Source organism: Sminthopsis crassicaudata, chromosome 3 (genome assembly GCF_048593235.1).
Source record: "Sminthopsis crassicaudata isolate SCR6 chromosome 3, ASM4859323v1, whole genome shotgun sequence".
NCBI lineage: Eukaryota > Metazoa > Chordata > Mammalia > Dasyuromorphia > Dasyuridae > Sminthopsis > Sminthopsis crassicaudata.
The window spans coordinates 107782016-107803812 of NC_133619.1; the positions used below are offsets into that span (position 1 = coordinate 107782016).

The window sequence follows — 21797 nt, forward strand, 5'->3', positions numbered from 1 at the left end:
ACCCTGGGCAAGTCACTTAACCCCAATTGCCTCAGCAAAAAAAAAAAAAAAAAAAAAAAGCAAACTATAGTAGTTATTGATCACATATCCATATTTCATATATATTTTATAAAATAGGATACACTAATATCCTATTTTCATCTTTTGTAGTGGAATACAGATGATCTTTGGTCCTCAAAGGCTATGGCAATGCAATAATAAACGTCAGCAATTTGACAAGATATCAGTATGGGACAAATGGAAGTCACTATGTCCAAAAATCAAACAAAATATATTAGGAGAATATCATCAGGAGACAGATGGTTGTAGTGTGATTAATTTTTCACCTCAGCAACTCACTATGATGATCTACTAAGCATCATAATTTTGATTTGTGTATTGGTGAATCTATTTCTAAAAATCATATAAAAGTAGGTACAATGTATAAGTAATATATATTACATAAGAATTATCTAGGCATGGTAGACAGAATTTGTCAAGTCTAGTTTCAATCTTTCCTCTTTCATCTACCAACTTTGGGTTCCTAGGCAAGTTTTTTAACCTCTCACATTAAGGTTTCTTATTAATTTCTCTCAATAATATTTATTATGAGAGAGAGAGAGAGAAAGAGAGAGAGAGAGAGAGAGAGAGAGAGAGAGAGAGAGAGAGAGAGAGAGAGAGAGAGAGAGAGAGAGAGAGAGAGAGAGAGAGAGACAGAGAGAGAGAGAGAGAGAGAGAGAGAGAGAGAGAGAGAGAGAGAGAGAGAGAGAGAGAGAGAGAGAGAGAAGGGGGAGGAGAAGGAGAGATACAGAGAGAAACTGACAGAGACAGAGTGACAAACAGGGACAGAGAGAAGACATACCCACAAATAGACATAGAGACAGAAACAGAAAGACAGACAGAGAAACAGAGACAGAGAAGAACAAAGAGACAGAGATAGAGATAAACAGAGATAGAATGAGACACATAGAGAAAGAGAGAAACATAGAGAGACAGAGACAGAGATTTTTCATCATAAATTCCCTAAACAAATGAAATCACAAATCTGACCCATGAGAGATCCTATCTCCATCCTACTTCAAAATATATGCACGGATAACTCACATGCACACATGTATATACATGTTTGTATATGTATATACAGTATGTATACATATATATATATTTATATACCATAATATAGAAATTCATTGCAATTAATAGCTGTTTTAATCTACTGGACTTATAGAACATTTGTATTGGAGTTTTTTATGCTAATAATGTTTTCTTATCTTTCAAATTTACTGAATCACATTGTAATCTCCTTTGATAGGCCATATCAGGACTCTCTTTCTTTTTCTGTTGGATGAGGTAATTAAGTGATATGATGGATAGAGTATTAAATGTAACCCAGGAAGTCCTGAGTTCAATAACATGCTTCAGGCCACTTAGTAATTGTGTAATCCTGGATAAGTCACTTTACTTCTATCAAATTCAGTTTCCTTATATAAAAATGGATAATTGTTATGAAGATCAAAGAAGGTAACATGCGAATGCTTTGTAAACCTTAAAGCATAAATAGAAATGCTAGTTGTGATGATGGTAATGATGGTGGTGGTGATAATTATTATTATATTCATCCAAATCCTCAGTACAAAAGCAAGTTCTCTCTCTTCATCTTCGCTCGTTTATTTTATTTTTTTTCTTTTTACTCCTTCCAGTCTGTCTCCAAAGTAATCAGATCTTTGGCACCTCAATAAATTATTCATGACCACGGCACTCCACACTGTGCTTAGATGTGGGACTTCCTGGCATGCTTCCCCATTACTATCCACGGACATATGCACAACCTACAGAAAACTGTGCACATCTGTACATGAAATCCATAAGCAAATCCCTAGACCTGCATTAATCACAAGCACACACAAGTTCATCTGTTTTGCAAAGTTTTCTGCTATGTTTTTTTTCCTCTTTCAATTTCACACTTTAGTATTATTTCATGCAATTTTTAAATGCCTGCTCAATATAGTCTTATCCAATATATTGTACTTCTCACCTTGTTTTATTCCCTGATTTTTTCATTTCATTTTGTTTTGTTTTGTTTATGTCTTATACCTCCTTTAATGCATAACAATATGGCAGTGACTAGTTTAAAATTCTGTTGTCCACACTCCTTCTCTACACTATATTCTTTTCACAAACAGCTGCATCACAGCTGTCATTGTGAATGGCAAAGATGTCCTTTGCTGAGAAGTCTCTTCCTGTGGCATCCAGGGTTCCTTCAAACAACTAATTAGCAGGAGCCAGGCCACAACAAGGTTTGGTGCTGTCCTTCAAGTGAGTAGCCAGTGCTGACACCATCAACTGAGCTGTCAAATAGGGTTCTCTGTGAAAAAAAATCAAATCCACTTACTTTGTGGTGAAGAAAGAGGTAAAAAATAGATTTTTGAGAAATTAAAGAAAAGTTTGAGACATCCTCCAAGGCTGTAGGAGAACTAAAGGTGTTTTGCAACCTCTAGATTTCATAACTGATGTGCTGTTGCCATTCTGTGAGAGGTCATTTTTTCAATAAGTCCAAATGAAAACTACTGCTTGAATATCAAAGGAGCAGTTCATAAATGTAATAAAATTGTTCAAACAAGGTCTTTTTTAGTTTTGTATACAAACTGCTCAAATATTTCCCCCTCAACATTCAGAAAAATAAAATTTTCTTCATTCTTTTTCTGTTATAAAAGATTACTTCTGAGCATCAATTTTTAAAAAAAAATCCTATTTCTAAGTAGAAGAACATAATGAGTATAGGATTGAATGTGTGTGAGTGTGTACACAAATGTGAGGTGGCATAGTATTCAGGAAGACAAACTATGTTAAATTCTAGACAGATCATAGACCCATCTTTACCAGATGGCAACTTTGGCTAAAAATTAATTTGCAATTATCCATAGAACACTCTCAAAAAATCTTCAAACATCACAAAACAGGCTTATTTCTGTCTCTCTGTCTCATTTTAGGAGGATAAGGCTATCTTCATTTGCACAATGTATATTTTTCTCCTTTCAATGTGGTATAGTTTAAATAGATTGTTTTAATTTACCTTGCTATTATTTTAGTTAATACATTGAATATAAACATATATTTATTAATTATAGCCATAAATTTGTGTTAATATATGGATATATATATATGCAATCAAAAATCTAAAACATATTATTTTTTATTAAGTATAATCTTTACAGGAAGACAACTGGAACTAAAATTGTTGTCTACTTTAGGAAGATTTAGATGAGACCTTGATTTATTTGAATTTTTAAATCCCAACAAAGTCACCGATATGGCCTTTAGTAAAAAGTGAAGAATATTTACTCCCTTGAAATGGCTTTGTCCAATTTAATTTGGAGTTTTACAGCAGCACATCTTGGGATATCTTAATCGGCCATCTGCACCCAGGAATTTCACACTTGCTAAGTCGGCCAAATTTCCAAAGTCTAGAGGCTAAAATTCACACTTATTTTTAAATCCTTCCACCAATCTCTCAAACTTTGAGAGTTAAGATGCCCATCTGACATTGATTTTCGGATTTCATCCCTACAAGGAAAGAGTCTTATCTCAAAAATTCATACACTATATACTGGACCACTTTACTAAACTACTTTAACTCCAGCATCAAAAACAGTGACAGGGGACAGCCACTCATACTGAGATGCAGTCTTGTGTGAATTCCAATAACTATGAGGCATTTTCCTACAGATCCCATAATATAGACACTGAGGGCTATACTGGCTTCCTTTCTGGGGAGTCTCATGGGTACGTGGCTATTAATGCACATAGAAAGAAAAACCACAATAGAACCTGCAGGTTAAAGACATGCAGCAAAAACCTACATTGCCATATTTAGTATTCAAGAATCAGATTCCAGTCAGAGCTATCTCTGTGCTTCTATTTTAAAGTGATATCACATGATATAGCCAATGACAGAAAGTGTGCCAGGCAAGAGAAAGCTTAAATATGAATTTCAGCTAAAATTCTACACTTCATTCCAAACACGAGCCCAGAAAACACCAATTTCAAATAGCAAATGATTTCTGTGACATTTGCTTCCCAAGAGTTAGATATAGTCCCACAAGCAGGGGAAAAAAAAAAAAAAGTTACTTTACAAATCTAGAAACCTGTTTTACTTCTCCTTAGCTCTGTGGCTTGCAAAAGAGCACATGAACATTAGAAGCCTCAGTTTCCAATTGTGTAAAATAACTTGGAACATATGAAGTCTCTTCCAGCTGAGAGTCTACAACGAATATGTCTTTCAAATAGTTAATAACTTGTATCCTTAGATTCCAACTAGTCACTGTTATAGTGCAGTAATTTTCAGCATAATGACTATGAATTTTAAGTCATTTCAATTCTGTAGACCATTGTCTTTCTTCTATAATACTTTTTAAAAATAACTGAATAAGTTAGCCATGCACAGTTGTATTCAATATGTCATTCCATTTAATAACATTGTAGACAGAGGTTTTTGTGATGTGGGGTTAGTAGTAATATATTGGAGAGGAAACAACAGAGGGATTTTGCATATTATATAGAGAGTAGAGAATGAGATAAACATAAAATTAGATAGAATTACTACATTTTATTAAATGCATAACAATAATAAATCAAAATGCAAGCATAGGTTGCCATGGATTTTCTTTATAGATTGTCAAGAGACATCAAAGACCTAGGGAAAATTCTCAAGGGGCTGATTATTAAAGTTCCCTCCTTAAGATTAGTTTTCAGGAGCCCAGGGAGTAAATCTAAAGGTGTTAAACACTTATTACCTCTTATAGAGTAGCCCCCAGGCTCCAAGGTTACTTTCCAGAGCTAAAGTCTCTAAGCCCTCATTAGCACTTTTGACTGCTCTAAGAGGTTTAATTTCATAGAAAACAATAGAAATGTTCAACAAAGATTTCTGAGAAAGAAGGACCAAGTGTAGAAGCAATATGGCTTCAAAGGAGATTTAATTGTTTTGGGCAATGGTATAAAACATGCTCAAATTATAAACTTCTGGTTAATTGAAATTAAAAAACCTTTGGGGTTTCAACCTTTGTCGTGGAAGCATTTCCTAAAATGTAATATCATGGCTTTGTTGCTTTAATTAGAAGAATATTGTCTTAATGATGCAGTAAGAGAGGCAACAAGTATAGTAAACAAAAGTAAGACATCTTTAGCCAGGAAGACATGAGTTAATGTCCTGCAGTCTGACACTGTGACCTGTGAAAAGACACTTAAACTATAGAGACTTAGGGGACTCCAAAAGGCTAAAAATTTCAGATGAATTAATACTCTTCATTGGCAAATGGATTTTCCTCACCAGAAGTTCCCTAACCTGATGAACTAAAAGATCCACCCCTGCCTTCCTTGCCCCCATTAACATAATGGAGCCAATGTAATCTTTTTTTTATGGATAAAGAAATTATAGTGCTTCCAATTATATATTTTGAATCTTAGTATAGATGTCCTTCATATGAATTCCCTTCAATAAATTTTGCATATAACTTATTTTCTTGTGTTTTGCTTCAAAAATGAGTTTAAGAAAATGAGCTAAGGGGATTTGGTTAAATGCAACTTGATTATATCAAATGTGGAACAAGTTAAAACAGACTTAAATAAGTAACATTTATCCTATATGTAATAATCTGTGGAATGTGGAATCATAGGACCCAGATTTTAGAGCTGAAAAGAAATTTAGGATAAGCTAATACAAGCCACTCATTTAAAGATAAGGATATTTAACCAAAGAGGATAAGAGCCTTACAAAGAAGGAAGTCAAGATTTGGTATCCAGGCCTTCTGGTTTCAAATCCAGAGCTCTGGATTCCTAAAAGCTATATGGATATATTTGTACTTACATCCAGGAACATCAGGAAAATGGAGCACAAAACATAAGCATTTAACATTTTGACACTAATTTTAACTTCTATTGTTAAAGAACAGATAATAATGAGGGGAAAACCAACATATCAGCCACAAATCTAGCAGCATCACATTACCTATTTCTATTGAAGTAGTTCTCTCTAGTACTCTCTTGCATTAATTCATTAAAACTTCCAAGTTTTTCTGATTTCTGACATGAACAAACAGATACTTGGTATAAATACTGATTTGTTATTTTTGTGGGGGAGTTTTTATGTGTGTGGGGGCAATGATGTGAAGATGTGATAAGTTCTCCACAAATTGAAGAAGTTTCTCAGTACATGAAAGGAGACCTAGGAGCATTGGATCCTGCTTATTTATTAGTAAAACCAAAGTACCAGCTTCACAAAATCCATTCCCATAGATGCTACTAATTATAAACAACATATTTTTAAAAGTCATAGAAAAAAAAGTAAAATTAGAATTTGAAATAGTACTCTTTCCTTATACATTGGAAAAGTCTCTAGAGACCCTGATGGTAGAAAATAGGCAACACTGTCACAGTCCCACAGAATGTTAGAACAAATTAAACTTGTCCCTAAAAGGAGGATCATATACTTTTTATAACTACTGAACTCATTAAAAAGAAATAAAATAAAGACATTTCATCAGATTATAATATTAAACCAAAAGAGAAATAAAGGGCAAGGACTATTTGTCCTTCAAGCCAGGAGAAGGCAGAGGGAAGCTAGAAAAGAGAATCTTAAAAAATGTTAGTTAAAATTATAATTACAAGTATTTTGAAATTAACAAACAGCACTGTCTTTTATTTTTTCTGGAAAACCACTAATAAGATAAATTAATCTATCAATAGGATGATTACATATATATAATGTATACTTTAAATTAAATAGTAATGAAACATAAACCAAGACTATGACATTTTGAAATGGCAAAATCTTAGGCCAAGTATGTACACTGCAGGAGCAGACAAAATTGGCTTTTAAAATTCATAGACAAGAGCATCATCATTATATGGGAAGATCATTGAGTCAAATATTAAAACTCAAATTGATTCCTAGTTCTGCACCTGTTACATGCACAATCCTCCCCCCCCCATAACAACAATACGTAATTGGGAATATAAAATAACATAGAGACAATTCATGATCCAGAACACAAATTCTGTGATTCCATTGGCATCTTACTGTGGATACAGACTGCAACTCACCTACTACTCAATAAATAAATCTTGGAGAGTTGCCTGCAATCCAGAGACATTAAGAGATTTGCCCATGATCACTTTGCTAAGTATCAAAGGCAAGATATAAATCTAAATATTCCTGACTCTAAGTCCAGAACTTTACCCACAATGCAACACCATCTCCTAACATACAAGAGAGTATTTAAAATAAAGAGCATGAAAAAACGGTCAGCACTAATGTGGTTTCTATAGAGATTTGGCATACCTCATAATGGCTTTCTTCATTCTCTTGAATGTGGAAACCCGCAGAGCTGGGACATTTCTGGGGAGTGACAGGAATACTGTCACCTTTGCTGTGTGTATTACACTGTAAGAGATTACCAAATAATGGTGACAAACTACTCCACTTTTAGAGTGTCTACTGAGAGAAATGACTATTTGTTACAATCCTATTAAAGGAATTCTACTTGAGCTAATGAGGGTATATAAGACAGATGCATGCATTAACAATATTATAATACTGGGTTTAGAAAATGCTCAAAAACAAAAAAAAAGAGAGAAACATTTCTTGTATTAAATAATACTCTTGGGAACACAAAATTATATTCATCATTTGATATGGAAAGCAAGGAAACTAAAAAATTGTTTTTTATAGTCTTTTCCTTTTAAGTTTGGATATTGACTATAAGTTTTACTTAATACAAGTTAAATAATGTCAATCTATACATTAAAATGATACAATTAAAAATATCAAGTTCAAAGTCTTAGAGCATTAACTTTCTAATTGAACTCTTCTATTCTAAAAGCCTAAACAAATAATTTTACTTCAAAAATGTAATTAAAACAACATATGAATATATGAATTAAATAATATGTGAATATATGAAAACAATATAAGGATTTAATTGTTATCTATTCCCTATCTAAAATATTTCCCTCCATATTACATTAGCATGCACTTATTGTGATAATAGAATTTAAGCTCTCTGAAGGTAGGGATTCTTTCATTTTTACTAACAATAAATATTTATGTTTATTTCAATATCACAATTTATTCAATAGAACTTAGAACATTCTAAAAACTTTGTCTAAAGATATAGAGCCAATAATACTGCTTGTTTCCAGAAAAACAGTCATTTAAAAGGAGAGAAAAATACAATATTATAATTTGCCATTGATGAAAGGGTGTGGCAATGGGTTTTGAAAACTTTATGGTGGGATCTCATTTAAATATTTATGCATTACAAAACAAATTTATCTGGGCAACATATGTAGGATATGCTTATACTTAATTCAATTTATGCTAGATATGAATATACTTACAAATATGAATACATATTTTATTTAAATGCACATGATACACACTGCTCATTTATATTCCATTGGGAGAGAGAAGAATGACCCTAATATGAATTCACTCTAGTCATCATTTTTCTGAGTTTTTTTGTTCATTCATCTATTTATTCTAATACCTCTACTTTTTCCAATCACTTTCCTAATACATAATTAGCAAATATGTCATATATACATTTATACACAGTGTCTATACATGTTGATGTATGCGTATACACACGAATCTATGTTTTTAAAAATTACTGAAGTATCACACCTAATGCATTTTTTGAGTAGTCATATTATGAGAGCAATGCTGTCACACACAAGCAGTCCTAGTATTGTATATATGAAAATCATTTGAAGGGATTGGGAGCATTTAACCTTGAAATGAGAAAACTGAGAGGTCATAATGGCCATCTTCAAATATCTGAAGGTCTAGCATATGGATAAGGGATTAGACTAATTTGGTTTAACCTCACAGATCACAACTAGAAGCAATGAAAGAAAGTTTTCAAGCTAACAAACTATAAGGGGAAATGTCCTATCAAATGGTTATCCAAATGAAATGGACTGCTTAGGGAAATAAGTAGTAGTTTCCCTTAGTCTTTAAACAAAAGCTAGATGATAACTCATCATTGACATTGTACAGGGGATTCTCATTCAAGTATCAATTCGAGTATCACTCAAGCATCAATAGATGAGATAGAATCACTCTTCTGTGATCCTTAGAAATATGTTATTTTCATAGTACTTCATTTAAAATAACCTTTTAATTCATTATAAGCATCATAGAAGCCATGATTTTTCTACCCAAACATTTTGACCTTAATCTTTCAATATGCTGTTCTTTTTCCAGAATCCTCCCTGGCTGTTGTAGGCGACTTTAACTATTCCTTATTCCTCTCTTTAGTCTATAAATACATTTATCTTATTTTCATTTGTATTCAGTCATTTGTGTGTGTGTGTGTGTGTCTTTTTTTGTCTCCTCACGTCACCTGGGAGAATGGTCAGCAGAAAGTAAGTATTCAAAAGAAGTTGGTTGACTTTTAGCTTCATTCCTTTCTTAGTCACATCTCATGTCATATGATATTTCTAACCTATTTCTGTCTCTGCTATAACCTATTTCTAATTGATCTGGTAGCTTATCTATCTTTAATCTTCCAGAGACACCGCTTTATATTGTCTCTAAAGGTATTATCTTTGCAGATGAAAATTATCTATCGTTCTTTCTCCAAAACCTAAAGCCTATAGGTTAAATCCCCAAATAAATAGCATAGCATTTAAGTTTTTCATAATCCCACCACAGTCCATCTCTCTGATCATCTAATTTTTATATTCAATTATATATGCTCTCTGTTTTAGCCAAGTTATTCTCTTTAAAGTTCTTTTAACATCCTTTTAACTTTTCAGCATTACATCTTGCTCATAGAAATGGCCCTTTACCTGTAATTTCATTTTCTTTCACTTTCATCCAGCTAAATTGTAGCCACTCAAGGCTAACTCAAAATCCCATTTGCTTTACCAATACCATTCCAAAGTTACCTCATTCTCCTCTAAACACAAAATGTATATTTCCTTTATTTGACAATTTTCACTACTCCTTTCTATTTTTAATTAACTAGTAGATGCTGTTACCTTCTCAGAGGCTATAAAGTACTTAGAGAACAGGGTCTGTGTCTTTTCATAGTATACAGCACAATACTTTGGGCATAGACAATATTTAGTAAATTTCTGGGAAACTAAATATGCCTCCTTAAATCTCATTTATATCTTTTTAATAGCTTTACTTTGTGATGATTTCTAAGGAACAGAGAAAACATTGTAAAATTTTTGAAGGCAGGTTCTTATCCATTACTATCAGGTATATTGACAATAGCCTCTTGAACCCCCTAAAAGGGCTTGGAATGAATTCATTCCCAGTGCCCTAACAAAACTTACATCCAAATTATATATTGTTATAGTAAACATATGCAGTTATGTTTTGGTACAATTTTGTGATTTTATTGGTTTAGTAAGTCCCCTGGTAAGGAAGCCTCCTATATCAACATTAAATTTATAAATTTGGTCTTAACTTTATAATCTCGGTTACTGGGTAACTGAAAGATTAATTCAATTGGCCATGATTGCATTATCAAAATATGTTAGGCATGGGACTTGAATTCTGGTCTTCCTGATCTTGAGGTTTTCTCTTTCACTATTCATGTTTCTTCATAATGTATATACATATATACATATATATTTATGTATGCATTTATAAATATGTAACTCCAATCTCAACACCCATTGGACTCTCCTATCTTTTACTATTTACATTGCTCCATTCCTTTAGTGTCAAATTCAAAAATCTATCTTCCCATTAAGGCTTTCTAGATCTTTGCCTAATGAAAGTGATTCATCTAATTAAATTTCTAATTTTTTTGACTAAATCTCTTTTTTATTGTTATTCCTTTGTTCTCTGTCCACATAGGGTATCATAGTGTTACTTAGAGATGCTCTTAAAAACATTTTTTCTCTTTTGTACTTCTGAACGCTTCTTGTATTGTAGTTTTATATATATATAATTATCCTGCCTCCTATTAAATTGTCTGTATCTTGAAGGAAATCTATGTTTTATTTCATTTTTCTGTCTTCATCATGTCCTCTTGTATGTGTGGGATAGCTTTAGGTATACACTAGTCAAAAATATGATTAGTCTTGAAGCAAATTAACAACTTATCATGTGGGATAGTTTGTGTATTTCACCTTGATCATTCTAATACCAAAATGGTAAAATGAGATATTTATAAAGTGTTTTGCAAACCTTAAAATTCTATGCAGATTCTAGTTATTGCAATTGTAATAATATTTTAGGAGAATTATATCATCTAGGTGCAAATCTGTTGGGAACATAATAATGAATAAGAATAAGAATTATATGAAATGAATAGGTGAGCATAAATGGTCTGCAACCTGAATTACTGAAGAGAATAAAAACTATATTGATGAGAAAAGCAATCAGTTTAAGTATTACTGGCATCTAATCAAGTGCTTTTACATAGTAGGCATGTAAATGTTTATTGAAGTTAATTGAAACTGTTAATCAACACTTGACTGGTTAAGAAATTGGTGGTGTTCCTCTTGTTCTATCACAAGCTTTTTTTTGAAGAGTAATAGTGAGCAGAAAATTGCTACCAAGCACAGAAATCTTAGAAGTACATGACATATAATAGACATAGAATATTTAAACTTTTGATTTTTTTTTTGCTTAAAATGGAATTGGATTAGTGATTTCAATAATTTTAAAATATCCAGGTCTTCCTAATTTCAGGACATTTAGCTTAAATGATGGACATTGTGTTCAGTAGATAGCTGGACTCCAGAAGTTTTTCCCAATTTCTTTCAATTTTAGTGCTTTCCCTTTGTTGATTATCTTGAATTTATCCTGTCTATATCATATGCATATATAGTTTATGGGATTTTCCTTATTAGGCTGTGAGCTTCTTGACATCAGCATCTGTTTTTGGCCTTTCTGTATCTTTTGTGCTTAGCAAAATACTTAGCACATAGTAGGCACTTAAATACTAGTTAACTATTTGTCACAGGACTCAGAGTTCTGTTTTATTCGTAAACATTTCTAAATCAATGATATGAACCTTTCTGGATATTAGTTACATTCCTTATTTTAAAATGGCAGAGTAGAAAAATTGTCTTCTGTAGTCTAATTCTAGGATCTCACAATTTATGTTATTCTAAAATTAGTCTCAAAAAATGAAGATGATGCATTTATATACAACATAATCAAAGTTAACTATACAGGCTGAAATAGGACATATAGAAAAAAATTTGAGCACTTTAGTGACTGAAAGTACAACTAAAATATTTTTAGCCTTATAATGGAACAATAGTGACTAGGTCACAAGAAATAACAATTTGTAATGTCTTCTTAAATTTGATGTATTACATTTTAAGGATACCAACATGCAATAGTTTAGTATTAAGAGTTGGAGCTGCTGAAGGTCCTTGAAAAATATCACATGAAAAGCAGTCTAAGGAATAGAAACTAATGGTCCTAGAAATATCATATAGAATTAATTAAGGATTAGGAGCTAAGAATATACTAAAGGGAGACATAGGCTTCTGATACTACTTTTAAAAAAATAGTAAGTTTTACCATTGTCTGAGTCTCTTTTTTCTTGTTCTTCAACTCTATAAATTGTGCAATCACACAAATATTTTCATCTCAGTAGCACCTGCATCTCTTCCCCCTCCCTATCTATATAATTCTCTTAGTTCTACCTACAAAAATACTCTCTATTTTTCAGCATTTCTTGATATGACTACTTTTTTCGTGGTTCAGAAATTCCCATGCTTAATCAGGACTTTACAGAAAGATAATTTTTCACCATCAAAAAGATTTTGTTTCTATCTAATTCATACTATTTAGTCATAGGGCTTGTCTTCAGTTACTTTTATTTAGCTATTTCTCAATTACTTTTCAATTATTTTTTCAAGATTTTCTTTTCCAAGTATTCTTTATTCCATGTGATGAAGAAAATCAAAAGTCGTAATATAACTTTGGGTAAGAAGGAGACTAGAAGTGTACAAACCAACTATATATTTCCTCAGTGAGTTTTTTGAGCACTATCATTGCAATATGCTTTATGGGATAATTTATACATATATACATTTATAACATATACATACATGTATATGTATATACTCACATATGTTATTTATGTGCATAGTTCTATAAATACTTTTTTTTTACTTATTGTTTCAAACAATTCTATTTTCTCTAATAAGTTTCCATTCAATGAAGAGTTAGACTCTGATGAAAGATGATGTATTGGTAAGTCTCAAGGATCTATATACCACTACAAAATTTGTTGTTTGCCAAGTTTGATATAAGTAAATTTTATAAGGAAATACATTAAGATGGGTCTATAACTTGAGTTTAACATTAAGAGATGCATGCTTATAAGTTGTATTTGAGGCTTTGAAAATTGCTCACTAAGAACAATCAAGTTATATGAAGTTCACTAAAAACTATTTATCATTCCTAGTTCAGTCTATGATACAATTGATAGTATTCTTAAAAGAATAACCAAAGAATGTCAGCTTAGCCCAGCCTAGTTGCCTGGTACAATATGTACAACCCACATAGAAATTTCTATGCCGAGGAGCTTTCAGAAGCAGGTATATTATCTCTTAAAGATTAGGGACACATTTTCATGTGAATTGCAGCTAATAAAAATCCTTTGTAGCCGTTATACCACAAGTGGGGGGGGGGAGGAAGCAAGTGATAAAAATTGTTAACAAAAACGTATTCAGCATCAGTAATACATACTGTAGTTTTCTTTATTTAAAGAAAAGTACTTGAGTGTTGGGTATTTTTTTTTTTTGCCATTTTCCCCAAGACAGAATGCAGTAGCCATGTACACTATTATTCTTTTCCTCCTCCTACCTTCCCACAAAATCGAGGTTATTTGCAAAAGATCAATAGAGCTATTATAAAATTTGTTTGCTATAATTAAGGAGGTAGGAGTCTTTTATTTTTGTGCACTAGGCCGTATTAAGAGACAAATAAGTTCTGGAGCTAATTGTGTATTCTCTCTACTACATGCATGTGAGTAGGTCTCATTTTTTTTTTTAAAGATTGCTTTTGTTAAAACTCCCACAGAATGAGCTATTCTTACCCATTTCAAAAAGCTAGGGATATCCCTATCACCAAGATTTGCCAGATATTTAAATTTCCTTCTTTTAGAGCATTAAAAAATGATAATATATACACATTGCCAAGACAATTCCTGTTCCAAATATACAGTGTTGGAAGATGTAGGTATATGTTCTTGAGGATGAGTAAATTATATCAAGTGAAATTCGTTGATATAGATACCCAAAATACGTCATCTGAAAAATGTTTTTTAATTGATAATTTCAGGCAAAAGCAAGAGAGACCTCTAGCATGTCAGATGAGCTCCCTGTGGTGAATTCCTTCAAAAAAACAAAAAACAACAACAACAAAATTGACAGTCTCTCAAGATGACCAGGTATGTATGATTTGTAATTTGCATTATTACAGAAAATACCCAAGTTGAAATGATCATGAATCCATTTGAGTATCTAAGTAAAAACATCATATTTTTGTATATCACTTTGAGACTTACAAAATACTTTTCTACAAGAAATATGAAAGTCTTTTTTGCCTCTTTTTTATTTTATGTCTCTTTTATACAATAGACAAGGAATTACAGGAGCACCCAGAGTTACATGCAATAAGTAGCAAAGCAAAGACTATGACCTATCCTGATTTTCAATAAATTGTAACATAAAAACTATGCTATGGTATACAACTTAATCTTGTTTTGCAAATGATGTGTTCCCTCAAAATTATGTATAAATTCAATCACATTTTTGTGATATATAATATATCTAAATATGTTTCCATTTTAAAGCTATTTACTAGAATTATTCCTGCTAAAGAACTTAAGATGTTTAATCTGAAATACAACTAAAACCACACAAACCACATGTTTACTCTCATTCCATTTCACTATGAGCCACATAAACATTTTAAATGGAAGAGGAAAAAGATTTCCATGGCTCTTGAGGATATACTAGCCTCAAGGAAACTACACACTGATAGAATTCTTAGAGATTTTATTATAGCACACTTTTTCTCTTTACAAAAAGTTCATAAGGTATGTCCTCTTTTTTCAAACTATTCTCTTATCGTAAATTTTTGATTTGATATTGTCTTAGTCTAAACTGAACTGTGATTAAGAATCAAATCCCCATACCTGTGTTCTTCATGTACAATTTTTTTAATGATACAAAGGAATTATTTAACTGAATTGCTTCTTTTTAATTAGTTTTCTCTTTTTTTTTTTCTTCTACTGATAACTAAATTCTTCAAGTGAATTTGTGTAATCTCCCTTTCATCAGCACTTATTTCACATTCTTATTCTTATTCCCTTAAAGGTAACCCTATGTTTTGCCTCTGTGGAAAGCACTATTATTTTCACCCACCTTTAGTCTGCTAACTTTGACCTAGAATTATATATGATTTAGACCTATGAGGGATCTTCTTGAGAATGTTGAATCAAATATGTTTAGCAAATTCTTTTATTTTTCTATTTTATCTATGAAAGAAAATGATCTCTTTTAGAGAGATTTTAGAACAAATTTAGAAAGAAAAGGCTAATGGCTAGATCAAGTAAAAGATAATTAGCAAAATGGGAAAAATAGTCATTGGCAATCTATCTGCTGTTAATGAATTTAAGTCATCAAACCCAATGATCTTTATCTTAGAGTACTTTAAAAAAAAGATACAACTATTGAACTACTATTTTCAGTAATCTTTGAAAGACAGGGCAAAAAGAAAGATGTTACAGGATTCAAAAAGAAGGCAAATATTACAATTTTGAGAGAGAGAGAGAGAGAGAGAGAGAGAGAGAGAGAGAGAGAGAGAGAGAGAGAGAGAGAGAGAGAGAGAGAGAGAGATATTCGGGAAAAGGAAAGGAAAGAGAAGAAACTCTAGACTCAACAACCATGGAGCTTGGTTTAATTCCTGACAACATTCTAGAAAGAATTAAATGTTAGTAAACACTTAAAAAACAAAAAAACAAAAAAACAAAAAAAAAAGGAACCAGTGATTGCAGAGAACCAGCATAGCTTCAAGAACACATCATATTAGATTAATTTAATTTCTATTTTTGACAAGTTTCATAGACTAGTCGATCAGGGAAACATTGCAGATATAATTTATCTAGATCTTAGCAAAGCATATAACAAAATCAACTATATCACATTATCTTCATTGGCTGAATCAGTAGGGGAGAGAGAGAAGAGAAAGACATATCAAATTCATTCTAGCATTTTTGCATTATACTTCTTTTTTGACTACACTATCAATCACTATCAGATCATTCAACCATAATAAAGCAACCAATTAAAACTACTTATAACTGTCCTGATAGTGACTGACAGCCTAGTTAGTCAGTGGTATTGGTTGAAGTTGGGAGAGAAAATGGTCCCCTTACATTACATCTTAAAATGTTTTCCACAGCTATTTATGAAGCCTCTTCATTTAAAAAAAATCCACAGGAAATGTTGGTATAAAATATAAGTAAATAAAAATGTTGGCCTCTGTCTTAGACAACAAATTAATTATGTATGGCTCATTCAAACTAGGTTCATTTCAGTTTCATTGGCTCTCAGCATTGGACATTACCTCAGAAGTAGAGACATTCTCTTTATATCATCCTAAATAAGCCTGTGCTTTCAAAATCCCCAGTGGTAGATAATGAACTAAATGAAAATAATGGTAGACTTATAGTCAAAAACCCAAGGTCTAATTCAAGTGCTCCTTTACTTACTCTGTGAACCTGAGAAAGTGATATAATCTATCTAAGTTTCAATTTCTTCATCCATAAAAATTCTTCATCCATTCTTCATTCAAATTACTTTAAAGGCCTCTTTAATCTCTCAATCTATAATCCTATGAACCCCAATAAGTCAATTACATTTAACTTTTGAATAATTCTAATTATCTGAAATAAAGTTTATTTATATAAATCCCAAATCAGCTTTGGGAACTTCCACCTATTCTCTCTATAGTGCTGCCCTTTGGGGCAACTTAGAGAGAATAAAATTCTTCTGCCATGTAATAACTCTCCAAATACTAGAAGAAATTGTCTCATTAATACTAGGTTTTCTCTCTTTTCTCTCTATACTTAATTTCTTTTTTTTATTTTTTAAAATTAATTTTATAATTATAATTTTTTGACAATACATATGCATGGGTAATTTTTTTTTTACAACCTTATCCCTTGTATTCATTTTTCCAAATTATCCCCTCCCTCTCTCTACTCCCTCCCCTAGATGACAGGCAATCCCATACATATTGAATGTGTTACAGTATAACCTAGACACAATATATGTGTGTAAATCCAATTTTGTTGTTGCACATTAAGTATTGGATTCCGAAGGCATAAGTAACCTGGGTAGATAGACAATAGTGCAAACATTTTACACTCATTTCCCAGTGTTCCTTCTCTGGGTGTAGCTGTTTCTGTCCATCATTGATCAACTGGAACTGAATTAGATCTTCTTTATGTTGAAGATATCCACTTCAATTAGAATATATATTCATACAGTATTGTTGTTGAAGTGTTCTATACTTAATTTCTTTAAGTGATCCTTGTTTATCATGGTTCCCAGCCCTGAAATATTCTTATTCTTCTCTGAGTATTCCTCAGCTTATCAATACTCTTCCTAAATTTTGCTGCAACAATATATGATAATTGGCTCTACGTGAGAAGGGCAGAGCATAGCTAGCCATTCTTTTAGCTAAAATCTTAGCGACTTCAGTTCCTATATTTGTATCCTCCAAGGTTCAATCTCCTCCCTCCCCATCCAATTTGGACCAAAACTATTTGCCCAAACTATATGGTATTCCTAAGTATTGATAAAAGTACCTAAAAAACTAGTGATTCTATCATTCCAATCATTTTAACGTCCTTCTCCTCTAATTTCTCTAATACAAAGTTTTTCTTTTGTATATCTGCCTCTTCTTGAAATATACTGTGTCCTCTACCAGACTTTAAGATTATTGAAGGAGAAAAAGATCATTGAGGACAGGGACTTTACTCCAAGTCTTCGTAGAATGTAGTATTATGTCACATAAGACACAATGTTTTAAAATATTTACTGGATTAATGATTACTGTATAAAATGAGTGCTGTAGTATCAATGATTCAAGTTAACAATAAAATATTCTTTCCAAAAAATACTTCTCATGATAAGCTTAGTAAGTATGGAACGCAAACCTTACTGAAATGTTTTACAGATAAGGAAACTGAGGCTTAGAGAAATTAGTTATGTACACAAATCAAAATTTAATTGTCTTGACTCCAAGAGAACTCCAATTCTCTTCCTCTAAATATTAACTTGACATTATTGATGTTGATTAACTATCACACTGGGGAATATTCTTGAAGTTGTCCTTTCAGGAGTAATGATGAACCAGGACACATTATCCATTCATATTCTCTCTCCTCTTGTGTACTAACAGCATGGAAGTGAAAAGAAATGGAAATTGAGGAAGAGACAAGCATTTATTAAGTACCTAGTATGTGTCAATTTCTGTAAGAATTTTACAAATACTATTTCAAAGACCTAAAATGAGTCTAATCTGGGCATATGGTACAATTTGTGGCCATGAATCAGAAAAGCTAAATGGTCCATATGGGATTTGGTAGAAGTAAAAATTGACTTTATTTAGATCCCAATGTAGACATAGAGCATTATAATAATCAGTTTATAGTCTTCCAATAAAATTCAGTAAGATTAAATAAAATGATTCATTTTCCTTTATTTCATATTTCTTTTTTTGTAAGGCAATTGGAAATGACTTGTCAGACAGCTAAGAAGTTTTAAGTGTCTAAGGCTGGATTTGAATTTAGGTCCTCCTGACTCCAAAGCCATTGCTCTATCCACTGCACCATTTAACTCCTCCTATTTCATATTTCTGTAAGTGAAGTACTATAGGGGAGTTTCAGGGAATCAAGAGTACTAAGTAATTTTCCACCTTAGAGAATATAAAATTATACCACTATTATACAATTGTCTTACAGAGTTAAAAAATTAAAGGTTTTTATTTTTTTTAACACTGTAATTATTTAGCCAAATAACTAAACAAACATAGACCAGACTTAATAAATTCACAAAGACAAAATTAAGTTTTTTATAAATTTAATAGGCATGTCATGCAGAAGAAAAGAAAAGAGTGATATGCTATCTAGCTATTTTGGTTTATTTATTTTTGAAGGAATTCCATTCTCCTTTCCTAATTCAATGTCCTATATTGTTAGGGATTCTTACAAGGTGCTAAGTCACTGGAATGGATAGAGACAATAATTATCTAATTTAGCATGGTTCAGTATGATTGATTTGATTCTACAAGGAGATGTTATGGGCCAGAACTTGAAACAAGGTACAAAGTGGAATTGAGGAGACAATGGTTAAATCTAATTTAGCATTGATTTAATCCTACAACAAGTAATGGTTTCCTAGTGATGAAATGATTGGTGTGCAGCACATAAGCAAGAAGCTCTCTGGGCCAGAGAGAGCTTAGGGAGGACTTCAGGAGATTCAGAGTCAAGATTCGATTCCAACTTCTCTACCTTTGTGCTGGCTGGAGACATTGGGAGGACAAGAGGCTGAAGCTGGCTGGAGAGATTGGGAGGGAGCTCTTGGAACCAAGGAGAGAGATAGGCCTCTATTAAAGCTAACCGGGCCCAGGAAGATTCAGGACTTTGAAGGACACAATAAAGGATCTGGACTTTAACTCCTAGTTGCATTTAGGATTATTGAACTGAACTGAAACTAAGGCTGCTTCCAGAAGCTCCCCAAGAAACCTGCTCCCAGAGAATGATTACAATTTACATTACACTATATATTCAACAAAATGAAATTCTCAATATTTCCCCATTTCCACAATTTGAATGCTCATCTAGAGTAACTAATATATTATTTTCTATAAAATTTCCATGGCTTAAATTATATTTCTTAGTATTCTGATCCCCAAAATATTTTACTGGCTATAAAGATCTTGAAATTCTATGCACTGTCCATTTGGCATAAGGCCTTCTTTGGTTCAATTCCTTTCAGAATTTTAACCTTATAAGCAAGCATGTACCTCAAAAACTCTACCTCTATTCAGGCATATACCTCCATAATTAAATAAAGCTTTAAGATTTGGAAAGAGGTGACTAGCCTTTTCACTGAGAAAAAATGTTTGTCAGCACCATGTTTAATGGGGGAAAAAGAAGACAGAGAAAATAATATCTTGCTTTTCTTTAGAATTCTTAGTAATCCAATTAAGAATTGAACAACAGCACCCTGTGTGAAAGTAACTCAGCAGGTTGTCTATGGATATGCTGTAATAATACAAGATAGAACAAACCTGTGTGAATTCATTGTACCAAAGAAACCTTACAGAGGCAATGGGTGAGTGATGCAACCTTGCTTAAGAAAAAGAAAAAAAAAATACAAGTGTATTCTCCCAAGTCCAACTGCTAAAGCCATTCACATTCAATTACTACCCAGCTTTCTATCTTAATATAGCCATGCCGGATGCAATTTCAAGTCATTACTCACCAAGCAAAAGCAATGCAAAACCACTTTTATGAGGACCACAAATTTTAGCAGCTTCTGTGCACATTACTACACTCCCCTTTAAATGGTTCATGGCTGCTATATTAGAATTTTATTCACCTCTTTTGACCTAGTTGCTATGGGCATGCATTGAAATAAAACTCCTTTCAAAGTATCCCTCAAACACTAATGGCATATACCTTGCCATTGGTCCCTTCTCTTTATTATTACCTTACTGTAAATCTATTTCACAGGAGCAAAAAAATGCATTGAAAGGTTTTAAATTACAAAAGGATAACCTATTGTATTGCTTAGGCAAGGCTACATTAAAGGGCAATGTGCTTTCCAGTCTGAACTTTAATGTTGCATTTTAAGTAAATGGACAGAGGAAATAGAGGCATTTGGAACTTCCCAAGCAGTTAAACACAAATATTAACTTTGATAAAATTACTTGCCAAGATACAGGAACAGATATTTTTCATTAATAGAGTACATCAAGGATATTCATGCTCTGTGTGTGTGTGTATGTGTGTGGGTATGTGTGTGTGTGTGTGTGTGTGTCCCCTAAAGCATGCAGAAACACACACACAGCCACACACAAACTTTTAATAACCAAAAATCAACTTTCTTTTTATCCTGAAGGGGACTGAGAATTGAAAACCACAATTTGCCCCAAATAATTCCAAACCAATATCTTTCTATTAAATTGACTAAAGATCTTTGAAAAGCAACTGAACATAATATAGATAATGGGAGCATCTGAGTTATGTGCCTGGATAGTGTTCTTATTCCTTTAAAGTTTTTTCTTATTGATTTAAAATGATTGAGGATAAGGAAAATGATCAATAGCCTTTGTTGCTTCTCCAATTGTTTCTCATCTGTCCCCAGGTAAATAAAGCTTAACAACAGATAAGACCATGTGTTTTCTTTATAAGCTAAGTTTCTGGAGGGTCCTCAAGGAGAACCACATGCATAGAAGTTAAACTAATCTGAGAGGAAAACAAGGTTGTGGATTGGAAGGGACTTCCAAAAAAGAGTAGGAAAATGGTATAAATAGGGTGGAGGTGGGCAGGAAACTAAATATGGATACATTTTACCACTGTAAAGGCAAGCCACAGACTCTAGAATAGATATCCCTAAACCAGAATAGGGATATGTATTCATGAATTCATTTCCAAAATTCATTCTACGGTTTTTGCAGCTCATGTTCAAGAAGGCTTTGTTAAATCAGTTTTCCCTAACACCTGAAGAGCAGGAAAATGTACTGAACAAGG

The 21797-nt window shown here is 32.4% G+C and overlaps 1 protein-coding gene across 8 annotated transcripts in view; it reads right to left on the bottom strand.

The window, feature by feature from the left end:
* Window positions 1-21797, bottom strand: part of PCDH9 (protocadherin 9) — a 1054104-nt gene that overhangs the window by 592255 nt on the left and 440052 nt on the right. For 5 of the 8 annotated variants that reach the window (XM_074299220.1, XM_074299219.1, XM_074299224.1 and 2 more), the window contains exon 3: window positions 7316-7417. The exons of 2 other annotated variants lie outside the window; for them this stretch is intronic. In XM_074299220.1, coding sequence (XP_074155321.1) covers window positions 7316-7417 — 102 coding nt within the window. Of the gene's footprint in view, window positions 1-750; window positions 2345-7315; window positions 7418-21797 lie in introns of those variants that run through there. One more of the 8 variants, XM_074299227.1, reaches the window with a different exon arrangement.